The sequence below is a fragment of the Camelus ferus genome, chromosome 10 (genome assembly GCF_009834535.1).
Source record: "Camelus ferus isolate YT-003-E chromosome 10, BCGSAC_Cfer_1.0, whole genome shotgun sequence".
Lineage (NCBI taxonomy): Eukaryota > Metazoa > Chordata > Mammalia > Artiodactyla > Camelidae > Camelus > Camelus ferus.
Window position 1 is genome coordinate 2,869,079 of NC_045705.1, and position 26,413 is coordinate 2,895,491.

The 26,413-nt window shown below is 34.7% G+C and overlaps 1 protein-coding gene across 4 annotated transcripts; it reads left to right on the plus strand.

Annotated features, from left to right (window-relative positions):
* Nucleotides 1-1,503: 1,503 nt before the first annotated feature.
* DCUN1D5 (defective in cullin neddylation 1 domain containing 5) lies at nucleotides 1,504-26,413 on the plus strand. Of its 4 annotated transcripts, XM_032488239.1 has the most exons (8): nucleotides 1,505-1,902; nucleotides 3,993-4,084; nucleotides 8,976-9,046; nucleotides 9,454-9,545; nucleotides 22,242-22,350; nucleotides 22,436-22,540; nucleotides 24,139-24,241; nucleotides 26,071-26,413. In XM_032488239.1, the coding sequence occupies exons 1-8, from the start codon at nucleotides 1,817-1,819 to the stop codon at nucleotides 26,124-26,126; spliced, it is 714 nt and encodes a 237-aa protein (XP_032344130.1). In that variant the 5' UTR covers nucleotides 1,505-1,816; the 3' UTR covers nucleotides 26,127-26,413. The 4 variants fall into 4 exon arrangements, with proteins under 4 accessions (XP_032344132.1, XP_032344130.1, XP_032344134.1 ...); XM_032488241.1 differs by lacking the exon at nucleotides 3,993-4,084 and having other exon boundaries at nucleotides 1,504-1,902; XM_032488243.1 differs by lacking the exons at nucleotides 3,993-4,084; nucleotides 9,454-9,545 and having other exon boundaries at nucleotides 1,855-1,902.

Consider the following 26,413-nt stretch of genomic DNA (forward strand, 5'->3'; position numbering starts at 1 on the left):
TATCAAATATTAACTAGTGTTCAAATTTCCAATTATCCCATAAATGTCATATTTTTTAAATTATTTGAATAAAGATCCAAGTAAGAACCACATATGAAAAACAATTGATACATCTTTTAAATATCATTTAAAATTTCCTTCTTTCTCTCACTCTTTAATAATTTGTTGTGGAATCTCAGTCATTTTTCCTGTAGACTTTCTGACAATCTAGATTTTGCTGACTTAATTGAGTTTTAAGGTGTTTCTCTGCCCTCTACTTACAGAAAGTACTTCTTTTTAGAGACTTGATCTTATTCAGATTTGGTTGTTGGCCTCATGAATTTTAAATTGGGTTGAATAATTACAGAATTCAAGAATAACATCCTTTTGGTTCTAAGTAACAGAGCACTTAACTGCATAGGGAAAATAGTGAGATTTATTGGCTCATGTATCTGAAAAATCCAGGGTATATCATGGAGTCAGGACTCACATCATAGAAATCATGTCTTGTTTTTTCTTTCTGCTTGATTCTGATCTCTTCTGAGTTTTGACTTCTCTCCCCTTCTCTCAGGTTCAAGTACATAAGAAATAAATTTGCTTCCCGTTGGTTCAATTTCATGTCATTGGCACTGATTGGCCTGGCTTGGGTCATGTGTCTATTCAGAACCAATTAATGGCACAAGGAAACATGATGTTCTGATTGGCCAGATGAGGGTGCCAAGTTGAAGGTAGTCTTACCATAACCACAGTGACTGTCACTGAATTTAAAGATTTTAACCCTCTACCATCACAGTTACTTTACAGATGTGAACTTATACACATATTGACTAAAATGAATTTCTGCTACATAACCTTTACATGCAACAACATTTATTTACGAACAATATTTTCACTGACGTGGAGGTGGAATGATTGATTACAGACGTTTTGGGTAATAATGTTTGTAAGGGGAGGCCCCTTAGAATCGTCCCTCAAACTCCTCTTTACTGGGTCAGCGATCACCTACTGTCTTTTATCTGAAAGGTGGGCTCTGTGGAAATAAAAATGGTAGGGCTAAGTTTTAATAAGCGAAAAAGTGACAAGCAGACGTCAGGGATGACGAAGAAATGGGGGTGGGAGAGTGGGAGGCTGATCGACGGCGTAAAAAGAAACGTGCATTTAAGGGGCGGGGAACAATTAACGTGAGGTTACCGCGTGGAAGAGACCAGAAGTGAAACTTAGTTTACTTTACCAGGTTTTTTTTAATTTTAACGTCAACTGCAGAGTATTACTGGATTCATAAGTAATTCTGAGGCGCTGACCATCAGCATTAGGGCGGAGTGCAAAGCTTCGTATGGAAAGGTCGGGATACCCTGGACAACCAAAGGCGGTCAACCTGCCAATAAAACTCTGTATCTCCATTCGCGGCCGCCCGACAGTGCACCCGACCCGGGCGGACAGTGGCCCGGACCAACCAGAAACGCTCCCCTCCCGGCGACCGGCTCTGCGCTTGCGTCACTTCCGGCCCCGGGCGATTCGCATCCGGGTCAGACTAAGCCTCTTGCTCTCCTAGTCAGTGACTGGTGGAGGTTCCGCGCTGTCCGCGTTCTCTCTTCCCGGTGTGACCGAGCCGCAGCGTCCAGCGGCGAAGGCGTACCCGCTGCCTCGAGTAGAGGAGGGCGAGGAGGGGACCTGGGAACGGGCAGCGGCCGGACTGGGTCGCTCTGGGGCGGGCTGGCGACTCTGCTCCTTCGCTTGCTGCTGTCTCTGGGAACCGGGTACCAGCACTGAGGAGTCTTCAGCGGACAGCGACCCCCTTCCCCGGCTCCCCTGCCCGCCCTGCCGGGGAGGGCGGAAGATGCCGGTGAAGAAGAAGAGAAAATCCCCTGGGGTGGCAGCAGCCGTAGCGGAAGACGGAGGCCTCAAAAAGTGTAAAATCTCCAGGTACCACCTTCCCCCACCCTTCAGTCTTTCCTCCTCCTTTGCTGCAAGAGGAAAAGGAGGCGGGCCGGGGCTCGGGGCTCGGGCTGGGGAGAGGGGACCCCCCTCTCGGATAGACCTAGGTGGGAGGTGCGGAGCCGCGCGAGTCTCTGCGCCCGACTCCACCTCGTGTTCGATGTGTGCGCTGGCGCCTGCGAAGGGACTCCAGGAGTCGACTCACGTTGGAGTCTACGTGCCAGGGAGGGTGGGGAAACAGGGAGTGTGTGTGCAAATTGCCCTCTTTCCCCTTACCCCCAACTCGTTAATCCCTCCCCCGCCTGCCTTCTAGACCTAAAAGTGAGTACAGATCTATGCAAGGGTCGCTTCTAGAATTTCTTTGTAGAGCACGAGGAATCTTGACCTGACAACTGCTGTGGGAATGATAGAAAGAAAAGCTCCTTATGCTGTAATTGGCCTCTAAACTTAGTATTTGGAATGGACTGGTCGGGACGATCCCAGCAGGAGGCCTTTAGATCGCTGGAATCTCATTTTCTGGAAGTACAGTGCCTCCACCTGCCCCAAGTCCTTAAGTGCAGAGTTGGAAAGGCCCTGCGTGCGTTTTATTTTCCAGCCATCAGGATGCTGTTAGCTCTCAATATAAATATTAATAGTTTGAGAGCTATTGTTCTGTTTATCTTCTTGGAGAAAAAGAAAGCAAGGCAGAGCTGTAGTTTTTTTTTGCTCTTTGATCCCTCTGTAGCATGTCATTGAGGCATTACAGCAACACATTATGCTGCAAAAAAATCGTTTCAATTTAGGTGTGCGAAGTGGGTTTTTAAAATCCCCTTACTGGATAGCTGTATCAGTGGTTGGCACTTAATGTAACAGCTTCAGATGCTACCATTGAAAGAAGACTGTAGCCAGCCAGCATTATAAAGAGGAGATGATAGAGATCTCCTTTAAGAGAGATCTGCTTAAAATGTGAGGTAGGTGACTTGTTCAGTCTGCATCATCCTTTTTGTAATTGGTTGAATTTTTTTCTTCATTACTGTGTTTGAAAAAGAACCCAAGGCTATTTCTTGGCCTGTTGCCGTGAAAGGGGCTGCTGTTTTCTTATACCTCTTGGTAATTCATAGAATTTGGCAGTTACTCCACTACCTCATATTTTTATGAAAGAAGCAAGTTGGTTTTTTATACTTTAACTAATAGCACATCTAAAATGTATGATATATCAACATTTTAAAAATTAAGCACATTAAAATAACTGAGCAGTCAGTATTATTAGAACTCAGGTGATACTTTGCTCTATCAACTTAAAATTTTAAGTATGGAACCCTTATTTTACATTACATTATTTAGTTGCAGAAGTTACAGCATTGCTGCGTCCCTGGTAGTGTAACTGAGATCCTTGAGAAAAGTTTCTCTTAAGTTCATTAAATCCAAGAGGCCATTTATGAACTTCTCAGCTTTTAATGGTTTTATGAAAAAGATAAACAGACTCTGGGATTAATAGCTTTGGCCCAATTTTTGGACTGTTATTGTCTATTAGGTTTTTTTTTTTCCTTTTTAATCTGTGGAATCTTATATAGCCTTAGGTACTAAATTATGTTTTATCTTTAAATATTCATTAAAGCTTAATAGATGATAAACAACTTTTAATATATAATACTATTCTGAAATACTAATTCACTGAGTATCAAACTATACTTTGTACGATTCATTTTCGAATTATATGCAAATGTGATTTCCATGCAAATCTGCAGAAGAATCACTATAAAGATTTATACCTTCCCAACTACCAAGCCTGTATAGAGACCATTAGGTTGAACTTCTGTGTGGTCTTTTGAAGTCTGGGGGAAGTAATTTTAGTGATATTTTTGGAATTTGATAGTGAGCAAAGTAGCATTTGGGTTTTTTTTAGTCAGAAATCTTTAAATATGGATTACTGTTTCAAATTGCACATAATTAACAACTCCAGTTTTTTTTTTCTGTAACACCAACTGTAAAAAAAAATTGCTTTGTTTAGTTTGAATTGAAGTAGTTCATATTGAACTTAGCTTTTCACTGAAAGTTGAGACTTGATAAAATTCTTAGGCATTTGTGTGTTTTCTAAGCTATTGCAGATCCCAACCCCCTGCTAGACTAATAAGTGGAGAGGAACATTTTTCAAGCAAGAAGTGCCTGGCTTGGTTTTATGAGTATGCAGGTAATGAAATTAATATAAGAAGATATCAGTCACATGCTTTAAAACGTTTTTTGGTTCATTTAACAAATTATTTATTGCAGGCCTGCTGTGTGTTAGTGCTGTGTGCTGAGATCAGAGTCAAGACTGAGGATTGGGGGTAGACTAAGAATTTGGTGCCCCTTCAGGCTGATATTTCTGTAAATACATAATTCAGTATATGTTTAGTGGGAGAGGTGAAGTCTGTTTACTGTTAATAAAACTTGTGAACAGGTTCACTTACTGGTTTACAACCACTGGCTATAGTAGAGTTGGTATTCTGGAAAGCAAAGTGTCTAATAAAACATTTTATACTTTTTATAGTTCTTGTTTTTCTTTTCAGTTTTCTTTTGAAATTTTTCTGAACCATAAATTGACATTTTCTGGAACTTTTGGGAGACATGGTAAAAGACTTAAAATTCAGAGATACCATTTCGTTTGCACAGCATATTTACTCTTTTGCATAATTTCTATTTAGCCATTTACTTCTTCTAGAGATGCTATAATAAATAAGAAAGTAAACAGACTGATATTAGTACAGCCTTGGAAGTGTCAGGAAAAGCTTTTGAAGAAGCTAATTTGACTGAGGCTAAATCCTGTAAGTGGTGGATGAAAAGCTCTAGGCCTAGGGAGAGGCTGTAGTTTAGAGGTAAAAAGTCAAGGCCTGGAATGAGATGGATGAGTTAATATGAAAAAGAACACTTGTTTGCCATTTATTTCTAACTTCTTCATAAACTTACATGAATTTTTTTCCCCTCAGAATGATTTAGTTCTTTTGGAATTACTGATTTTACAGCCTTTTTTCCCCCTTCTCCTAACTTGTTTCCTTTCTTTTACATGCCTACCTGGTTGGGTGTGTGTGTGTGGCTGTGTTTCTCTCTCTTTTATCACTGTCATTCTCGGAGTATTTAAATGTTTAACATAATACAGTGTATATGTAGTCATTGTCTTATATCTAGTGCTAATCAAGTTAAGGTCTCAAGTGTACTCTGAATTTTAGGTTTAGGCTAACTGTGTGGAAAATAAGACTATCTTGGGCGACAGTAACTTCATTTTTGGGATCAGCTGAGTGATCCCAGCTTGAGAGATCCCAAAAGTATAATTTAAAAATTGTTTAGTAACAGAACGGATTCTTTCTAGACCAGAAACACTGCTATTACTGGCATCCCAAGACAACCACTAACCCAAATTAAACAGAAGGAATTCATTTTCTTTTGACCTCCATTTACAATGTTGACCCAGTATTTAACATGCCAGTTTTACTGGTATGTATGATATGATATATAGAATCAAAAAGTCACTCATTTTACCTTTGGAGGTTACTAGGCACCATAAGGTTTAATTAGTCATTTTTTTTTTCATGATTACTTGCTTTACTTCTACTGGGGACTTTCCTGGGTAGCATAAGATTCAAACATTTATTTCCTGTATTTGCATTTGGCTAATTACATAATTTTCCCTTATGACCATTCTATTAAGTAGGCGGTGTTACCCTCATTGTATAGATGAGAAAGCTGAGGCTTAGATCAAGTAATTTGTCCAAGATCATACAGTGACAAGAACCAGGATTCAAAGCTAGGTTATTCTGATTATAAAGCCTGAGCTTTTAACTACTACTGTCCTGTAATGATTATTATTTTTTAAAATATCTACATGGCAGCTAGTTTTCTTTTTACGAGGAAAATATTACTAAATGTACTTGAGGTTAACTTAGGTTCTGTCATTCACTGAATGATTCATATTTCTGAGCACTTATGTGTCAGGCCCTGTGCTGAGTGCTGGGAATGAAATGGTGAACAAGTCAGACAAGATCCTTGCCCTTGGGGGACTTGCCTTATAGTGGGGAAGACAATTACAGATTGTGGAGGATTATAAAAGTAATAAACCTGGTGTGGTGCAGGGATAGAAAATAGAGAGTCTGAATGGACTTTCAAATAAGGCGACTAGGGAAGGCCTCTCTAGAGATTTCTTCGGGCAGAAGCCTAATTGACAAGGAGGAGCCAGTTGTTCGCCAAAGAAACAGTAACTGGGATGTCCCTTATTAAAATGGAGCCGATAATTGTGCCTACTGACATAATGCCGTAAAGCACTTAGCACTGTACCTGGTATACAGTCTGAACTCATTAAGCGTTGGCTAATATTGCAGCATCGGATTTACTGATCATGTGTTTTTACAGTACTGTTCCAGGATTAACAGTACAGCTCCTATGTACCTTATGCTGAAAGTGCTGTGTCATTCATTAAGCAGCTTGTTTTTCTTGAGCATCTGCTATGGCTGGCATGGTTTTAGGCACTGCAGATATAGCCAGAAACCTTTCTTACGGTTATTAAAAAAATCAGAAAACTAACTTTTTTCAGATTTAACATTTTACCACTTATCTTGTTAATATAAGTGTTATAGGTCACGTGTGATGATGGTTTTGCCCTTTCATAAGACCTCTCATCTTGAGTGATATTTACATTAGCAAGGATTCAGTAATATTACTAAATAAAAGCATAGGAAGTGGAAAGGTACTTTTAAAGTCTTAAAAAGAATACAAAAACAAAGGGGAGGAAGATAGACTTCTTAAATCGAGTGAAAACCTATTTTTTGCCTGAAGAGTTAGTTAAATTCAGCTCCAGAGGTTTTACCCTGGGAGTAGTTTTAATGGAAGAGTTTGTTTCAGAAGTATAATTAATGTTGTGCAATCTGGGGAAAAGAACATTGGTATAGACCTTGTTTTAGATTTAGGTTGTTGCGATTTGCATTGCTTTGTGAATGTCACGTGACATTTACAAAAAAGTCTTCTATATCTTTATATAACATAATTTAACTTGATTCTAATCAAATTTTTATCACTAACTAATCTCCCATTATCTAGGGAGGCTATAATTTTATGACAGCAACTGATATTTCTTGACATGACTCTTTGGCTTTCTCTTCTCATTACTAATGATGACAGCTTTGAGGGCAAGTCTGCTTTCTTGTTATACTAGAAAAATTTAGAATCATGCCTTAATCTGTTTTCTTCCATTAGGTTTTTAATCTGATTTTTACTTTCATCCAAACCACATGTAATATAAAGCTGCACATTTGGTTATTGTTATATTACATGATAATATTACAGCTTAATATTACATGTATGCTTTTAAAAAATTATGTAATTAACACATTCTAATATAAAAAACCTCCATATATATTAGGAAGTGAAAGTGCCCTATAATTACCTCCCCTTCACCTTTTAACACCTCAGTGCATAAATAGGTGCAGTATTTATTTAAAACAAAAAATTTTTTAAAAGTTTTGGTTTCAGACCATGTGTTAACGCCAGCTTAACACCCTGGACCTCGTCTAAAACAGTTTACTAGTCACTTACTGGATGGCTCCATTCTTCTATTAAGAAAAACCATAGGACATTGGCTTCATGTTGTGCTTATGAACTAATGATGGCAAGGTCAGGTGCCACCTGAGCAGTCTTGGGCTAGTCTGTGACTTACAAAGCTGGAGTATTTTTAGTCCTTAACAAAGGAAAACAAGTTTCTCTTGGCTACTTCAACAATGACATTGTAAGATTGTATTTTCCAAAGCCAAGTATGGTAAACAAACTTCTATCATATTTCATACTGTTTTAAAATTTGTTTTTGACTTTATAATTGAGATATATTCGTTTTAGGTATGCAACATAATGATTTGGTATATGTATATATTGCAAAACGATCACAGTAATTCTTAACGCGCTATCACCACACATAGTTACAAATTTTGTTTTCTTGTGGTGAGAACTTTTAAGATTTACCCTCTGAGCTGCTTTCAAATATGCAAAACCATACTATATGTTACATCCCTTACTTACTTATTTTATAACTGAAGGTTTGTACCCTTTGACCATCTGCATCCATTTTGCCCACTTCTGCCAACCATCGTTCTATTCTCTGTATTTATGAATTTCATGAGTTTTTTTGGATAGATTTTTTATACGAGTGAGCTCATAAGGTATTTGCTTTTCTCTCTTTGACTTCTTTCACTTTGTATAATGCCCTCGAGGTCCATCCATGTTGTCACAAACTTGTTTTATCCAGTCACAAAGGAGACCTAGCAATGATGTTATTACTTTACGGGAATCTGATAACAAAAAATAAGAAAATACGAAAATTGGTGTACTGACTTATATTTAGTGTTACTGAGGGGAAAAAATAAGAAAAGTGTCTAATTTTTGGAAAAATAATAGAAATAGCTAATTGAGGGGTTAAACTTTTATTTCTACATTAGGCTAGCATAATGCTAATGCTTTATTGTCTATTTTAGTACCAAGATGATAAGAGAAATATTCCGGAATCTGAATGTAGTAATTTCCTTAAGTCGTCATTTTCATAATATATCTAAAATATTAAATTTTACCTGGGTATATTTCAGAAGGGTAATGAATGACCTTCTATTTTAGTAAGAAACACATACTCTTCTCTGTTTACTGTCTTGGATTGTGGGTTGATACTGGCACTGACACATTCTAGTAGAATGAGAAGCTCAAGCCTTCTTATGCTTATTTATATTCACGCATGGCCAAAAATTTTCTTCAGAAAGGGCTGTCAATACATGTCTTTTTAATGGGGAGGTTCAAGTTATTGTACAAACTAGTGATTGATATTAATACTGCTTTGTTTTTATTTCCTTAATTATAGTTTGTATTGTGGTGTTCAAAGAGTATCTCAGAAATTTTAAATTTCAAGTTCAGTAGCAAGTATTTATACTTTATCAAAAATATGTCAGAATTCAAATTCAGTTATTTGCAAAAAATTTTATGCTGTATTCATAGATGCCTTTAGCACAGTGGCTTATGTTTCATGTTTTATGTTAAATTATAACAATAAAATATATAAATTATTTTTGTCTTTGAAGGTCCTGATGAAGTTGTAGGGCCAGAAGGAATGGAAAAATTTTGTGAAGACATTGGTGTTGAACCTGAAAATGTATGTTTTATTCCTAAGTAGAATGGAATACAAATGGGGTATAGCATATTTATAAATTTTGAAAATTGGAACACATTAATCTTTTAAGATTTTATTTCTTCATGAATATTGTAGATTTTCATTTAGGATATTTTTAATCAAGTTAAGTTGGGTACGTGTTCTCTTTCTTGATGCAAATGTCATTTGTAACAGAGTAAGAGAGATTCTACCTTTGGAAACTTTTAGAACTTTTTGCTTTTAAGAAATTGGCCCATCTAAATTTCTTTACAGTTAAGAATTCCAGAGATTGTACTCTTTAATAGTTGAAGGATGGAAATGGTTGTATAAAAATGCTCTCCGTGATAAATATAGACATGATTATCTCTATGCTGACTTTTCCCCTATCCTTTATGTTCTGTTCTTTCCAGATTATTATGTTAGTTTTAGCGTGGAAATTGGAGGCTGAAAGCATGGGATTTTTTACCAAGGAAGAATGGTTAAAGGGGATGACTTCATTACAGTAAGACATTTTTTTAAAAAACAAATTTGATGGCCTATTTGAAAATCTTAATTGATATTTTGTGCTTCGTAATTTTCAGGAGTAAGATTTCACCTTAAAACTATCAAATTGGTTCTCTATATAACAATCAGTTTGGGATTGACAAAATTTATATTGTGGTTTTTGGCAAAATGAACAGTTACCCATTTTTCCTATTCTCTAATAAAGAACCTAAGAACCTGTTAAAACTCACTGACTCTCTAGGTGGGCGAATTAGAGGTTCATGATCAAAGTTATTTATTCACAGGATGTGTGAACAATAAGGGATTTCCTTCTCAGAATATAGAATTCTACTATGAGAGGAGTTTGTTCTTTTGGCAGTTCTAAGTTCTGAGGCCTCCTCTCTCTTCAGTTTTATACTTGACTTAAAAAAGGAATTTGAAGAGAATTACATGACACTTTGATTATGTCTTTTTTGCCAGTGACTATCATACAGAACAAAAGTAGAAATGTTTAGCTCCCCTGCAACTTTTAGCTGTTTATAGTTGTATACTTTCAGTTTAAGATGCTGCCTTTGATCACTTTTATAAGTTATAAAATTGCTTCTTTATAAAAATAATTTGATTTTGGCTTTCCAGAGTAAAGTGTGCTTAGTGTTAGAATCGGTTAGTAATTATGTGTTAAGTTTTTATTATGTCATGTTCCTAATGTTCATGCAGGAAGTTATTAATAATCAACATTCTAAAATAGTTAGAGCAAGCATTGATTTATAAGATTTTTGAGCCAAAAACTGGGAGTTAATTAGCCATGTGGTTTCCTGTTGTGATTATGCTTCTATTAACACACTTAACTTTTCTTTACTCCTTGTTTGCCTTTCCTTAAATTTCAAAATACCTGATTATTTAATTGTATTTGTTCATATGGAACTTAAATGATAAAAATTTAGTATAAAATTTGGATTTTCAGTGTCTAATGCTTTGTGATTCTCCTTTTTAACTAGAATTAATACATAGATATTTATACATATATTATGTTTTATTTTGTTTAATGTAAAAACCTTTGCTTATATGAACCAAAGTATAATTTCTAGGATAGAACATAAAATCAGCCCTCTCACTTCCATTATTTGTAGGTAAGATGAGGAGTCTGAGACTCAGGGAGGTGAAGAAAATATTTGCCAAAGTTTACATAGTTCCTTAGTGGCAAAGCTGGGACCTAGAATTTAAATTTCCTGACTACTAGTCTACCACGCTATACTTCCTACTGTATCATTCCTTTGTATATACATTAGCATTCTTTATAAAGTAGAGGCCAATTATTAACTTTTTAAATCATAGTATTTACAACTAAGGCTGAATTCTACCATTCATCTAGGTGTCATAACATGCCAGATTAAAATAATGTTGATTCTGAAATTCTTCGAGCTATTCCCCACCATTTAATTAACGTTTTAGAGAAAGATAAAATATACAAAAGAGTATGCAGAGAAAATAAACTAGTTTCATATAGCTTAGCCTGATTTACTAAAATTTGTCGGTTGTCGCACGACTCGTTGATTGTAAGACATTTTATTTGGCGTTGTAATTGCTTTGCAGTATTGTACTGTTCCTACTCCTTTTTTTGTATATTGGTTTTTAAAATATTACAGCTAACAAGAGTTTCTATATTTTTAAAGCAAAAGTTTCTAATTAAATAATTATGTTTTTGAATAACTTGATATAAAAAGCCTTTGTATAACAGAAATATGTAAACACAAGGCATTTCTAGTATTTATTCTTGAATAATTAGCGGCATATGGCCTTGGATGTATGCTAGGGAAATTGACTAACCCATGAACATGTTGTTTATAAAGCACATCTTTCTGGTAGGAAGTTCACAGGCTATACAAAATAAAAGCAGTTATTTAGCACTTAAAATTGACCCAGAGGTTTCTGTTTCATTTGTTATCCTCTGCCCATCTGCCAAGAACTCTATACTGTAGAGTCTTGAAGCTCCTAAAATTAGGCAACCACTCTTGACTAGGAAGATAGCTTTTTTTTTCCCCATGATCTAGATTGCTGTGTGAAGTACAGAGTATCTTCTCTTATTTGGCTAAGTCTTATTACTCTCTGAATCTTGTACAAGACTTGCTAGGAATAAAACAGTGTAAAATATAAACCAAGGGAGACAAAAGAGTCTATAAAAGTCTTAGTTTTTTTTTAAATTTGAAATTGCCTACTATACTTGGTTTTATATAATAATCATAAAATGTAAAATTTCACAAACTTGATTCCTTTTATAGGTTTTTCATATTTTTAGGATTTAATTTAACCTGGGCATGATTATCTGATAGTTCCTAAGTCGTTTTAGTGTAGTTATCAGTTGTTTCAAATTAATTAATTTTAACACTCAGAAAACTTCAGTAGAGCTCTGTGAAGAGTAGAAACAGTCTGGTAGTTAAAACAAACTATGGTCAAGGATAGCAGACTTTTTTTTTTTTTTTTTACATTTACTTATTTTAAAGCTGTTATTCATATAAAACTTCCATAACTGAATTGTCTTTCTCTTTTGTTTGAAGGAATTTATGGGTATGAATTTATATATAATTGGACTAGAATGCCATTTTCTAAGTTTCAGGGATTGTAACTGCCATAAACTTTCCAGGTATTTGGCTCTGTGTTGTTATCATCATCATTTAGTAATAGTCAAATTCCCTTTCAAATCGTATTTAATTTAGTAGATATTTACAACAAGCACCTGTTTTATGTAAGGTACCGCTTACTGGTGATCACAGTGAAGCATACAACAGAGCTCCTGCCCTTTATTTATGTTCTAGTAGGGCAGGCAAGGCATTGCAGTGCTGTACCCGCAGGTGGAATGTGACAAGTGCTAGAGTAGAAGTACGAAATACTATGGAAGAACAGCTGCTCATGAAGTTAGTTTCAGCTGAGTAGACAGGAAGAGGGAGCCTTTACTATAGGTGTGGCATTTGAACTGGACCTTGAATGATTAGGATTTTGATGGTTGAAGATAAAGGATAATGTTGTTTCAAGAGGAAGTTCTGAGCAGGCCTTGAGAAAGGAAAACATGTCTGGTGTGTTAGAATCAAAAGGTACGTAAAGAAGATCGACAGGATAGTTTTAAATTCCAGGTAGTTGGGATGATGGCTACGTTATGCAGGGCTTTAGCTAGTGTGTTGAGAGAGTTTAAACTGTATGTTTTAGCTTGGGAAGCCATCAGAGATTTTTGAGCACAGGAATCATGAAGGATTTGGGGAATAGTTTTCAACAGGGGAATTTTTAAAAAATGTTTTAAAGTCATAGATTCTTTGGAAAACCTTATGAAAACTGTGGAACTTATCCCCATTAAAGATACACATTTGCTGCTACACACAAAATGTTATATATGGATCTTTTTCCTTACGTCTATGGATGCAAGATTCCAAGGCTGCTTGAAAATTTTTATTCCTGTGCACTTTACTGGAGTGGAGAACTTCCTCATATCTACTAGCTAAAAGTTTGGTGTTGGAGCAAGGGTGATGTTACCATGCTGTTAGAGAAAATTGTAAGCATAGAACTTTGAAAAGACTATACTTGATTATAGCGATGAAAAAGGCAAAAGGATAGCATCTGACAAGAATGTTAGTGACTAAGCTGTCTGCTGGTAGATTACAAGTTGTGCGCCTTCCGGTCTCCATATTGAGCACTGGACTTTGAAGATTAAAGGCTTGAATGGCTTCATTTTCTTTAAGAGAGAGGAATGTGGATCATTTATACAATTTTTTTAGTGGAGGTGGAAGAATGGAGTGGATTGGATGCTATGGTGTGTGTGTCGTATGACTATCATTCATTTAGCATTTGGGACCCAGGTACTAATTGCCATTAGTATTCTTCCCCTCTGTTCTCTCCCAAGGTCATCGTGCTAGTTTAAAAATGCCCCCTCTGCACATTTCCAAATAACCCCAGAGGTGGATTAATTGTATTGTTCTGGTCGATAGACCTGATTCATAGAAAGGTCTAAACCCATAACTCTGAATAAAATTCTTCCTGTTACACCTCAGTGTGTCACAGCTTACTTACTGGGACTTTCTCGTTAAGGAAGAGAACCTCACTTAGATCTTATACATAAATGAACATTTCTTTTCATTTTAAAGGTCTTGAATGAAGCAGAAATTCAAAATCCTCCCTTCGTAATCAAATGTTTGGCAATACTCAGGAAATTAATTCTCAAGTCCTAGTGTTCAAATGTAAACCCATTTCCACTCATTCTAACTGCAGTGGCCTTGGAGAGTGCTATCGCGTTGTGCCAGTGTTCATAAAATCTGTGGTGTTACGGGAGTGTTACTCAAAAAACTATCTGTTGCTTTCCATACTACACTAGTTAAGTATGCATTACTTTTTAGTTCAGGGGAAATACTCTTTCTAAACTTTCCAAGTTATGAGGTGTCGACATTATTAACTCTTGTTGAGTCTATTTTGCAGCTAGATTAACTATAAGAGTTGTGTTGTGTTAGTGACTGCTTGGGTACGTTCACTGGCTTTGCTAGCTCCATTCACAGTCTTTATGATGTTGGTAATACATGTGGAAGTCTGTGCTCTTGTTTATTTCACTCTTCTCCAAGAAGAAAGCATTATTTGTCAGTTGGTCTATTAGTTCCTTTACTGAAGATTTAGATAAGCCATCAGGAATGGTATGAAATTGTTTGGACAGAGCCACTGATGTGTAGATGATTTTTAAGCCATTTGCCTTTTGAGCATATCAAGCTAAGAACTGTGCTATGCATTTAACATATGATTCTCATTTAATCATATGGTTGTCTCTTACTGTTTTTGTGGTTTTAAAATGAGGAAACCGAGACTGGAAAAGGTTAAGTAACTTGCCTAAAGCCACATGAGTGGACATAGAGAAATTGGAATTTTAACTGGTCTCTGTTTGATTTGAAACTTCATTCTTTATCTCTGTCTTAAGCTAAGATCACATCCTAAGTAATACTGTTGCTTTTTGTACCTAAGGAATGTAAAATATTTGGGAAATAATTGTAATTTCTTGGATTCTCTAGAGATTTGTCAGTCACTGTTTATGTACTATAGAGTTTTGTTTGAACTACAGTTTTCCACTAACTTTTCCCCAGATAGGAATTTTGAAACTTTCTGTAATTAAATAAATATATCATCTACTTTGTGGTTTATTTTTGATAGTCATACTTTTATTTAACAAATAATTTTGGAATACTTCTCTATGCCATGTTAATGACATGAGACTTTCAAACTCCAGTGGTAGTGAGAGAAAGAACTTCTGAAAGTAGGGCAGCATCCTTTAACTTGTTTGTCCTCCCGAAGCTATTAAGTAAGTCAGTCTATTAAGATTGTGCATGAGATTTTGCTGAAAAGCTGCCTGAGATTTTGTGTGAAAATGTGAGTCACATCACTTTAAAAAAAAATGTGAAAAGCACTGTTTCAGGAACCTACAAAGCTTTAGAAAATGAGGCCCCTACTTAAGATAGATCAGGATAGGGAAGGGAGTACATGTGACTACTTACTTCTAATATTAGTACCTTCTGAACATTCTCAGTTGATAACTCTGGAGATATTGAAGACTTCATGTCCCAGTTTTCAAACACTATTATAGCAGCATATAATGTGAGAATTTGTTTCTTTTGCATGTTCTTCTGGTAGAAAAGTCAACTGCATTTTCAACTTTAGAAGAAATTTTGCACTAATAAAAGCCACATATTGAAATAGTAATAAACTTCTAATAAATGGTATGAATAAATTTTTCTTATTTCTGCAGGAAACATTTTGTGAACTCACTCATAAGAAACTAGGCTCCAGACAAATTAAATGGTTAATTTTTCCAAATTTTGATTTCCATTTCTGGCAATTATGGCATCCTAAATGTGCAAACAAACCATTTCTCATGTTAAACACTTAAAATATTGGATAAAAATTAAAACATCTTTTAAAAAGCATACCTGGACTTGACCATAAATTAAAGAAAATAATCAGAGGCCATACATTGTTAAGATTTGGTGATTCCATAGGGATCTATGGAGCTGGCATTTACCCTGAGAATACCTAACTGTTCCTATTCACCTGGGATCTGGCCATTAAGCTGTCATGCATGTTGGGAACTGGAGACAAATTGCCAGTGCTGGTAGGGTGAGAATCAGATCAAAAACTCCCATTAAGTCAATTGATGACAAACCTGCCCAACAGATGGAAACTTGATTGCTTGGACTTGGTTTTGCATACCACTAGGGGCAAAGGGCTTCTACCTGAGAGAATTCCTAGTCAAAGGCTCTTTGTCATGCAGATTTAGGGCTGGAATTCATTATTTGTATGACACAATTCAAAAATGTATTTTAGAATTGTTCCAGGTGATAGTACTCCCATGGGTTAAGTGGAAGCAATTCTTCTGCACAGAAATGCATTTTAAACAGAAGCCTCAATTTCTGCAGAAAAAAGTTTGGTAATCATTAATTTTAACAATCAGCAATCACTAAACATGTTGGGAAACATCTTAAACTTCAAAATCAGAATCTTTAATATGCTAGTATTTTGAATTATCACAGTCTCAGTATAAAATTACAAACTACATTTAATAATGTTTAAAGAAAAAAGGAATGATCTCAGATGATCAGATTTCAGATAATTAAGCTTCTAAAATTATAAGTATAAAAGATTTAAAACTCAGTAGATGAGCTACAAAGGAGACAGCTGTAGATAAAATGGGACTCAGTGGTCTGTAATATCTGAAGAAAATAGGAAAGAGAGGCTAAGAGACATACTGGATAAAGTTTTTTTTTCACTATTGAGTTTTGAGAGTTTTCTCTATATTCTAGATTTAAGTCCTTCATTCTAAGTGTTGTTTGCAGATATTTTCTCCCAATCTATAGCTTGTATTTTCTTCCTACAAGGACTTCTGCAGAGCAAAAGGGTTTTTGATGAGGTACAGTTTATCGGGTCTTCCTTTTTAGGTGCTTCTAAGTGTAAGAGTCTTTGCCTAGCCCTACATCCTGAGAACTTCTGTCTGTCGTTTGTTTCTAGAAGGTTTGTATTTTTACATTTTGCTTTTAAATCAGTGATGCATTTTGACTTGATTGCTTTAAAAGCTATGAGACTGGTTTTGGTTTATTCCTTTTATCTATGGATGTCAACTTGCACCAGTACCGTTTGTTGAAAAAGCTCTTTCTTCCAATGAATTGCTTTTACTCTTTTGTCAAAAATTGGTTGGACATATTTGTGTGGTCTCTTTCTGGTTTCTCTGTTGTGTTCTATTAATCTGCGTCTTAATATTCTTCCACCGCCACATGGTCTTGATTACTGTAACTATGTACTAAGTCTTGAAATCAGGTAGACCAATTCATCTTTTTTCAAAATTGTTTTAAGTACTCCAGTTTCTTTGCTTTTCATAAAATTTCAGAATAATCTTTTCTATCTATAAAAATTTTTACTGAGGTTCTTGCTAAACTGCATATGAATTGGAGAATTGACATCTCTACCATTTTGACTCTTCCAATTCGTGGAAGATAGATAGGTCTCCATTTTTTTAGGTGTTAAGTTTTCTTCATCAGTCTTACGTAATTTTCACATACAAGACCTGTACATGTTTTGTAAGAGTTAACCTAAATATTTCATTTTTATTTTGAGCGATTATAAATAGATTGTATAATTTCAGCCTCCACGTGTTTGTTACTAATATATAGAAATACAATTAATTTTTCTATGTCCTGTATCCTGTGACCTTGCTGAACTCACTTATTCTAAGATTTTTTTTATGTGTATTCCTTGGGTTTTCTACATAGACAATCATGCCATATGATTATAATGTGAAATAGAGACAGTTTTATTTTTCTACTGATCTATGTCTTTTGCTTCCTTTTCTTGACATTGCATTGGCTGGAACTTCTACTATGTTGAATAAGTATGGTGGAAGTGGGCATCCTTTTTTGGTTCCTTATGTTAGAGGAAAAATGTTAATCTTTCACTACATGAAGTGTGTTACTGGTAGGTTGTTTGTAGATGCTCTTTATCAAGTTGAGGGAGTTCTCCGCTATTGCTATTTTTCTGTGAGTTTTAATATTAGAATAGATGTTAAATATTTTAAATACTTTTTCTGCGTTAAATCATATAATCATGTAGTTTCTTTCTTTTTTTAGCCTGTTGATATGATTACATTGATTTTTGAATATTGAATCAATCTTGCATACCTGGAATAAATCCCACTTGGTCATGGTGTGTAATTATTTTTATATACTGTTTAATTCTATTTGCTAATATTTTGTTGAGGATTCATGAGGGCGATTAGTCTGTAATTTTATTTTCTTTTCCTTGTTTATTGAGATGTAATTGACATATAACATTATATTAGTTTCAGGTGTACAACATAATGATTCAGTATTTGTATATTTTGCAAAATGTTCACCACGATAAAAGTAGTTAACATCCATCACCATAAATAGCTGTAATTTTTTTTCCTTGTGATGATTTTTTTTTTATACTGTCTTTGTGTGGTTTTGGTGACAAGGTAATAACTGGCTTTATAAAGTGAATTGGTCTTCAGAGATTGGTGGAATTCTTCATTAAAACCATCTGATCCCATAGATTTCTTTCATAGTTGTTTTTGTTTTTAAATTTTGAATTCAACTTCTTTAATAGTTACAGAACTACTCAAATTATTTAATATTGTGAGTGTTGTATTTTTTTGTTTTTCAAGGAATTGGTCCATTTCATCTTAACTTGTCAAATTTGTACCCTTTTGTTATCTGCAGGTCTGTAATGATATCCTTTGTTTCATTCCTGATATTGGTAATTTTTGTCTTCTCTTTTTGTCACTCTTGGTAGACACTTGTTGATTTTATTGATCTTTTCCAAAGAATCATATCTTTGTTTCATTGATTTTTCTCTTGTTTTTCTGTTTTCAGTTTTATCAACTTCTGCTCATTATTTGCTTTCTCCTGTCTGCTTTAGGTTTATTTTGTTCTTGTTTTAGATTCCAAAGGTAGGAGCTTAGATTACTGATTGAGACTTTTTCTTTTCTAATGTATGTATTTAGTATAATAAGTTTTCATCTCAGCGCTGCTTTGTGTCTCACAAAATTTGATGAATTTTTTCATTTTTACTCAGCATTGAGACTTGCTGTCAATGGATTATTTAGAAGTTGCCTGTTAGTTCCTGAGTTTTTGGAGATTTTGCTCTTATCTTCCTGTTATTTCTAACTTGGTTTCATTGTGGTCAGAGAACACGTTCTCTGTGATTTATATCCTTTTTATCTGTCAAGGTTGTTTTATGGCTCAGGATTTAAAAGAATAGGTATTTTCTTGCTACTGAGTAGGATGTTCTATTAATGTCAGTTAGATCGTGTTGACTGATGGTGGTGTTGAATTCTTCTGTACGCTGATGTGATGTCTAGTTCTGTCAGTTGCTGAAAGGGAGGTGTTGAAATCTCTAACTGTAGTTGTCGATTTGTTTCAGTTCTGTAAGTTTTTGCCTCACATATTTTGCAGCTCTTTTGTCTGGTGCACACATTTAGGATTGTTGTTTTCTGGGTGGATTGACCTTTTATCATTGTGTAATGTCCTTTCTGTTCTGATAATTTTCTTTACTCTGAAGTTTACGTTAGCTGATATTAGTATAGCCACCCCTTCTTTCTTTTTGATTAATGTCTATGCAATATATCATTTTCCATTCTTTTACTTTCAGTCTGCCTATATTGTTATATTTGAAGTCAGTTTTTTCTAAATAGGATATAGTTGGGTCTTCTTTTTTTTTTTTAATCCACTCTGCCAATCTCTGTCTTCTAGTTGGTATATTTAGACCACTTACATTTAATGTAATTATTGATATATTAGGGCTTAAATCTGCTCTGTATTTTATAATTCAAAAGTTCCATTTGGTTCTTTTTTTATATATTTCTTTCATTAGATTTTTTAATTCCTTGCTGGCACTTTCTATCTTTTCATTTGTTCTATTGTATTTATGATAGCTTATTGAAGCACTTCTATAATAGCTACTTTAAAATCTGTGTCAAGTAATCCTAAAAACATCTTTATCATTTCAGTGTTTGTATGTATTGATTGCCTTTTTGCATTCTGTTTGAGATCTTGGTTCTTGCTGTGGTGAGTGATTTTTTTTTTTAATTGAAACCTGAAGATTTGAGCATTATGTTATGAAAATCTGGATCTTATTTAAGCCTTCTGTTTGAGCTAGCTTCCTCTAATACCATTACAACAGAGAAAGTTGAGGTCACTATCTCATTATTTCCAGATGCAGGTAGAAATTGAAGTTTCTCACTCTTCATACATCGACATCCAAGGAGGGAAGTCCCCATTACTGTTCAGCATGTATGAGTCATGGGTACCCATTAGGCCTCCACTGATGCTTCCTTATTTTCCATGAAGCTCCATGGACACACTGGGATGCTGGTCTTGTTCCTTCAGCGATGGAACTGCTTGCTTTTGGCTAGAGGGAGAGCAGGGGTTTGTTAGAATTTTTTTTTGTCTGTCTTCATCGGCATTTCCGTTTTGCTGACTCCTTCAGCTTCAAGTCTGGGATAGAGGAGGCAAAAAGGAAACCCAAGGAATACACTACTGTACTGTCTTCCAGAGGACTTTCAGGGTCTCCTTATGTTTTATACATAATGTCTAGGGTTTTTAGTTGTATTAGCGAGCGAGGGTGGGAAGAGAACGTTTACTTCATTGTCCTAGAAGCAGAAGTTATTTCTTTTATCTATTTTTTATTTATTTTTATTTATTATTTTTTTTGTATCTGTTTTTTAAAAAGCAAACCTTCTTTTGTCCCACTCTGGTTAGTGCCTCTGTCCCACTCTGGTTAGTGCCTCTTTTCTCTGCTCCATTTTAGAACCAGACTCTTTGAAAGTACATATTTCCTCCAGTTTCTCTCTTCTCATTCTCTCTTAAATCTATTCCAATAAGACTTCTATTCCTACCACTCCTCTGAAACCAGTCTTGTCAAGGCATCATTTACAAGTGAATAATCAAACTAATAATACTTACAAAACTGTGGCTGGAGCTAAATTTGTATTTAGAGGGAAATCTGTAGCCTTAAATGTTATATTAAAAGAGGAAAAAAAAGCCTAGAACCAAATGAACTGGTATCTAATTTAAGAAGTTAGAAGTAGGATCAACCCAAAGAAAGAAGACAGGAGGTAAAAAGATGTCCAGACATTAGTGAAATAGAAAAAAGCTACAATTGAGAGAATTAAGACATTCTGGCAAGGTGATCAAGAAAAATAAAGAAATGGCAAAAATGTATAATACTGCATATTAGAAAATGTTATAAATATTTTAATTGGCATATTTAAATAAAACTATATTTGAAATAAATTACCAGAAGAGTATATAAATGACCAAAACTGATTCAAAAGGAAATAGAAAATCTGAATGGGCTTATAGCCATTAAAAATGCTGATTTAGTAGTTAAAAAGTTTTCTGTCCTTCAACGAAAAGGCCCAGGTGATTTTTCAGCTGCTGAGTTTGGATAAATCTGCATTCCAGTGTTCAGAGAACTTTTCAGAAAACAGAAAAGGGGTACTAATTCTCATTTCACTTTTTTTTCTTTTGAGGCTTATGCTGTAAGCTTGTTTAATAAAACTAACAGAGTGTGAAAGAATGGAATTTACAGGCCAGTCTCTCTTATGAACATAACAAAAAATCTAGCAATGTATAAAACAGATAACATGACCAATTTGGCTTATCCTAAGAATGCAAGATTTAAGCAACATTAGAAATTTATTGAAAATATTTATACCTTAATAAAGCTATAAGTAACTACACATCACATTGTTGATTTAGAATAGTGCAAATCTTGGTTAAATCTGAGAATGCTAGGTGTCTATGTGATGAGTACTAATTCAGTTTGAGTAGAATACTGTTTGTCACAGTAGATGATGATGGTACAGCTAATTTGATTGAAGGGAATCAGATGGTCTCAGGGCACAATGTGAGTTAGGTTTTGATGAGTAATATTTTGTCAGAATGTTCAAGGAACAGCATACCAAGTGGAGGAAATAATATGTCCTACAGCATAGCGATGGTGCTTGGGAATGGTAAGTGAAATATACCTAGATACTGGGACCTGGCAGGGGATGAGACTGAGGATCTGTGCCAATTGTGAAAGGCTTTGTCTGCCTTGCTTCTTGCTAAATAGTGGAATATGTTAACCCAGGGAGAGTCAGAAAGCAGGAACTACTTTTGAGCATTCCATCTATTTAGCTTCTTATGTTTAATGTCTTATCTTTAGAAATAACTTGTTTGCATTCTTTTGTACATGTACCTTATTTGAAGTTAGGTGCTACCACTGATTTACCTTGATTTTTTTTGTTCACTAAAAATGCGGGAATCTGAATTATGGCTGAACCACTAATATGATGTATTAATTTCCTCTGGTCTATGTACTAAACTTTTAGAACCAATCATGACTAATCTCTTTCACCAAACAAACATCTCTTTTTATCAAATATTTGTGATTTTATTGGAGTTTTTTGATTGAGTTTTCTTTTTTTTTTTATTTTAAGGAAAGTTATTGGAGTGAACTTGCATTGATTGCCAGGTTGTAGATACAAGGCAGCAAGTTTGTGACTCTAAATTTCTAAATCAGAGAATTTTAAACCTAAATTAACTTCATAAATGTGTCTTTTTTTCTTTAATGCATTCCTTCTAATTCCCAAAGATGCTTTTCTTTAATTTTCTTAATTATATAATATGTGTGGTTTTTTAAGGTGTGACTGCACAGAAAAGTTACAGAACAAATTTGACTTTTTGCGCTCACAGTTGAATGATATTTCTTCATTTAAGAATATCTACAGATATGCCTTTGATTTTGCAAGGGTAGGTGGAATTTCTATGTTTGTAATTTTAATACTTTTTTAATCTTGAGACCACACTTAGGAAAATCTTTTTACTTATATTTTAGGATAAAGATCAGAGAAGCCTTGATATTGATACTGCTAAGTCTATGTTAGCTCTTCTGCTTGGTAGGACATGGCCACTGTTTTCAGTATTTTACCAGTACCTGGAGGTATGTGTGTGTTATTATTTTAAAAACAATATTTTAAAACTTAATCTGATTGGAAATATACCTTTAATTGAGGAAAAACAAGTAGATTTTTAATGCTGTGCTTTAAAAAAAATCTACTTAAGTGGTTGAAAATTTGTTAAAAATGTGTACAATCTATTGTCAGTTTTAGACATGAGTTCATGTTCATGGATATATTCTGTAGGTAAGTTCTTTTTATTTCATTCCTTGTACACCCCCTGACTCCCCCCAAAAGATAAATAAAAAAGAAATCTTTGAGAAATACAGCACAGACGTTCTTCATGTAAAACTCATTTCTTGGGCTTTTGATAGCAGAGAATTGATACCAGTGCACAAATCTCAAACTTGTAACTCGGGTTTTTTCCTTACACCAGCTCTTAAGCTGAAAAAAATCCATATAAGAGAACCAACTGTAGTATTAAATCATAAGCTTAATCTAAAGAGTTAGAATAAAGCTTATAATATTTTATGTTCACAAATATGAGAATGTACTTAAATGTACTGATTACTAAAAAATGTATGCTGAATTTATGAGGAAAGTATTCTTTTAGAAGGTTTCATCACAGCACCTACTATGCATGGTGGTTTGAAGAAGTTACTGTCCTTTTTCCACTGATTTATTTGGTTTTCTTTCTGTTTTTGTGCTTTTTATTTTCAATTTTTTAGTATATTTCTCATCATTTCTTGAATACAGATGCTTTTGCTTCGAAAATAATTTTTCATGAAGCTGACTGTTTATCACAGTGAGCTCTCCAGAGTAGTTTTTTTAAAGCTTGTGATAAGAGACAACGGTATAAAAGGGTCTTACGTGAATGAGTTCTTTGTACACTTAAATCTTCAAGCCTTAATAAAATAGATTGTTTGGTGGATGTTATCAGTCTTCCTCATATTAGTAGTTTTGGACAAAAATAACAATGTAAAAAAATATTTCCATTTGAGATAACTGAGTATTTTCAAGTGCTTGTTATGTGGAGGTTGTTTGATATACATTATCTTTTAAAATCTTCATAACACCACTTAAAATTATGTTTTATCTCCACTTAGCAAATGAGGAAAGGGGTTCTGTTGTTAAATAACTTTCCCAAGGTCACTCAGTTAAGTAGCTGAATTGGGATTTGAACCCAAGTCTATACCGTTTCCATTGTCTCCAAAGATGCCAACTTCAAAATGTGGCTAACCAGTAAATCTTATTCAAAGAAATGATCCAGTGAGAAGCAGCAAGGGGGAACTTACTGGAAGTAAGAAACATTGTATAGGTTAATCTCTTTGGCGATTACACAAGCATATCCATTGGTAAAAATTAAAAAATTATTGAGTCTTACCCTTTCTGTTAGTGCCCTCGATGCCCTTGTTATTCCTCAAAAATGAAAGAAAAATAAAGATAAAAATAAATTTGATGATGTTAACATCTAAATGCCCCTAAGATTCTCTTAGAAACACAAATAATTTAAATAAAAGTGGAATAAATGTTTTAGGAAAGACTAAATCACAAAAAAGATGTTACAACTCCATGTATTGAAGTTAAATCCTAATGAATAATGCTTAATCTATAATCCAAATATTTATATCATTTTCTGCAGCAATCAAAGTATCGTGTTATGAACAAAGATCAGTGGTACAATGTATTAGAATTCAGCAGAACGGTCCATGCCGATCTTAGTAACTATGATGAAGATGGTGCTTGTAAGTATAATACAATGTTTTCCTCTCAAAATAAAATTCTTAAAACTATTAAATGAGAATATGCATGTGTGTCGCTTTACCATAAAGGATTTAAACTTCTTTACAGTAACTTATTATTTAGTCCTGTGGGAAGTGTAGGGGAGGCAGGTGAGGAAGGCAGAGAGCTTAGATTGAGCAGTATTATCAGTCTGTGCTAGTAAATGAAATATTTTCAGTTCTTCAGCAGCAGAGCATGATAGCTAAATTTAAACTATAATTTCTGCATCTAGAGGCTAAAATTCTCCTTTATTCTTGCCTTCCCTGGCATTTCCTTATGTAAGAAGAGTGCAGTCATGATTTAAAAAACAAGAAAGCAGAATATCAGCTATAATAGCAAAAGCTTTATAAAGTTAATAGCATAATAACCCATTAAAAGTATGGCAAATAAGATCGGAGCCAATTCTCTTGGAAATTATTGAGTAAATAGGTAATGAAATATTTACAGTTTTTCAGTCCTTCACATTACAATAGCTGTCCATACTCTTCAGTGGAAAGTCCAGAATGCATAAAACAGATCTTTGGAGTAATGGTAAATTAATTAGATAAGCCAAATTCTCTAGAACCATGCATTTTTTTTGTCCCACCACCAGTTTGGTTGCATGCATTGTTTTCATGTTGTGAAGGGTTACACAGAAAAGATACATTCCTACAAATGTTAACTGAAATTACGAACTTACCTTTGTGACACCAAATAAATAAAATACTGAAGAAGGGATTACTTTATTTCTCCGTATATATATTGTATCTTCCCCCAACAAAATGCTATAAAATTTAATATTTTAGAAATGACACCTTGCCACAGTAAACTGGCAGCCCAAGGACTACCTATGGCCTGAGATGTGTATTTTCATGTGCATTAAAGTCAACATTATAACTGGGATTTTCTGTAAAATTACAGCTTCCAGATTTGTTTGCGAAATTAGAAAATCGTGACAAAACTGTACCTGAGTTCTTTTATAGGAATTAGGCTGGAGCCAGGTAGTGGTTTATGTTGGACTGGCTTTCAAGTTTGCTGGCCCACAGAACGCCAACAACTAGGTTGCTTTTCAGCTGTCAGTTATTATTACGCCAGCCTGCTGGTTTCCATACAGCGTGCTGTTTTCTTAAAGTCTATCAAGAGCCAGGGAAAAAGCGAAACCACCAGAGGGCTGTGTTTTAAGAAGACTAGGGAAAGCATATTTCTTTGTGGCAGTGAGTTCCTACATTGACAAAAAATAAACAGTGAGCTCATTTAAATTGCCTACCTGGTTTCTGTAAGTCAATGAATTTGAACCCCCTGCATTATAAAAATATCTTTTTTCAGTAGTTCTTAAGTTAGGTATTTATTAAGCACTTGCTTTGTATTCAGATTTATACTAGGTCCTGTTACTAGAAAAGTATAAGTCTCTAATACAGCCACACCTTTAACAAACGTACCCACTTCTTCATGAGGTAGCAGAAATACTTCCTTAAGCTTTTCAGGTTGTTTAATAATTAAACAGCAGAGTTCTGTGGGCAGTTAGGAAAAGGAAGAGGTTAATATTGACTTAGTTATTGGAGAGTGTTCATGAAACACTTAAACCTTGAGAAGGAGCTTTCTACAAATATCTATTCTGAAAAGTCCCTTATGTCCAAAAAGAAACAGCTCAGAAAGTACCCATTAATTAGAAGAGGGACGCTGGAAGCAGAACACCTGGGGAAGGGGAGGCTCAGTCCTGTCAGCATCACAGAGCTTGTGGGAGGTTTGTTTTTTTATAGTTGGAGAGGTGAATTCACACAATTCTAACAAAAATGATTTCTTCTATTTCTAGGGCCTGTTCTTCTCGATGAATTTGTTGAGTGGCAAAAAGTTCGTCAAACATCATAGCAAGAACTATTGTGAAGAAAATGCAAACCTTTTGATTTCCCACGTGTGTGCAAGCGAAATGAGACGAGGAAAAAAAAATCCAAAGGGTGCATTTTCATCCATATGAAAGACTTCTCATAGTACTTTTTTTTCCTTTTTTTTAAAGGAAGTTTTCTTGTTACATGTAATGGGCATTGAGCCACACCTCTTCTGAGACTGAATATTGAAGTTTTTGTTTGGAGTTATGTTTATAACATTTATTTCAGAACAATAAAGATTCAGATTTGTGACAAAGGCCTTAAAGTGAA

Coding starts and splice junctions, on each gene's coding strand:
- DCUN1D5 (XM_032488239.1), top strand. CDS start 1,817: ATGCCGGTGAAGAAGAAGAGAAAATCCCCTGGGGTGGCAGCAGCCGTA. Junction 1,903..3,992: donor AAAAAGTGTAAAATCTCCAG/GTACCACCTTCC, acceptor GTGTTTTCTAAG/CTATTGCAGATCCCAACCCC. Junction 22,351..22,435: donor ATGCCTTTGATTTTGCAAGG/GTAGGTGGAATT, acceptor CTTATATTTTAG/GATAAAGATCAGAGAAGCCT.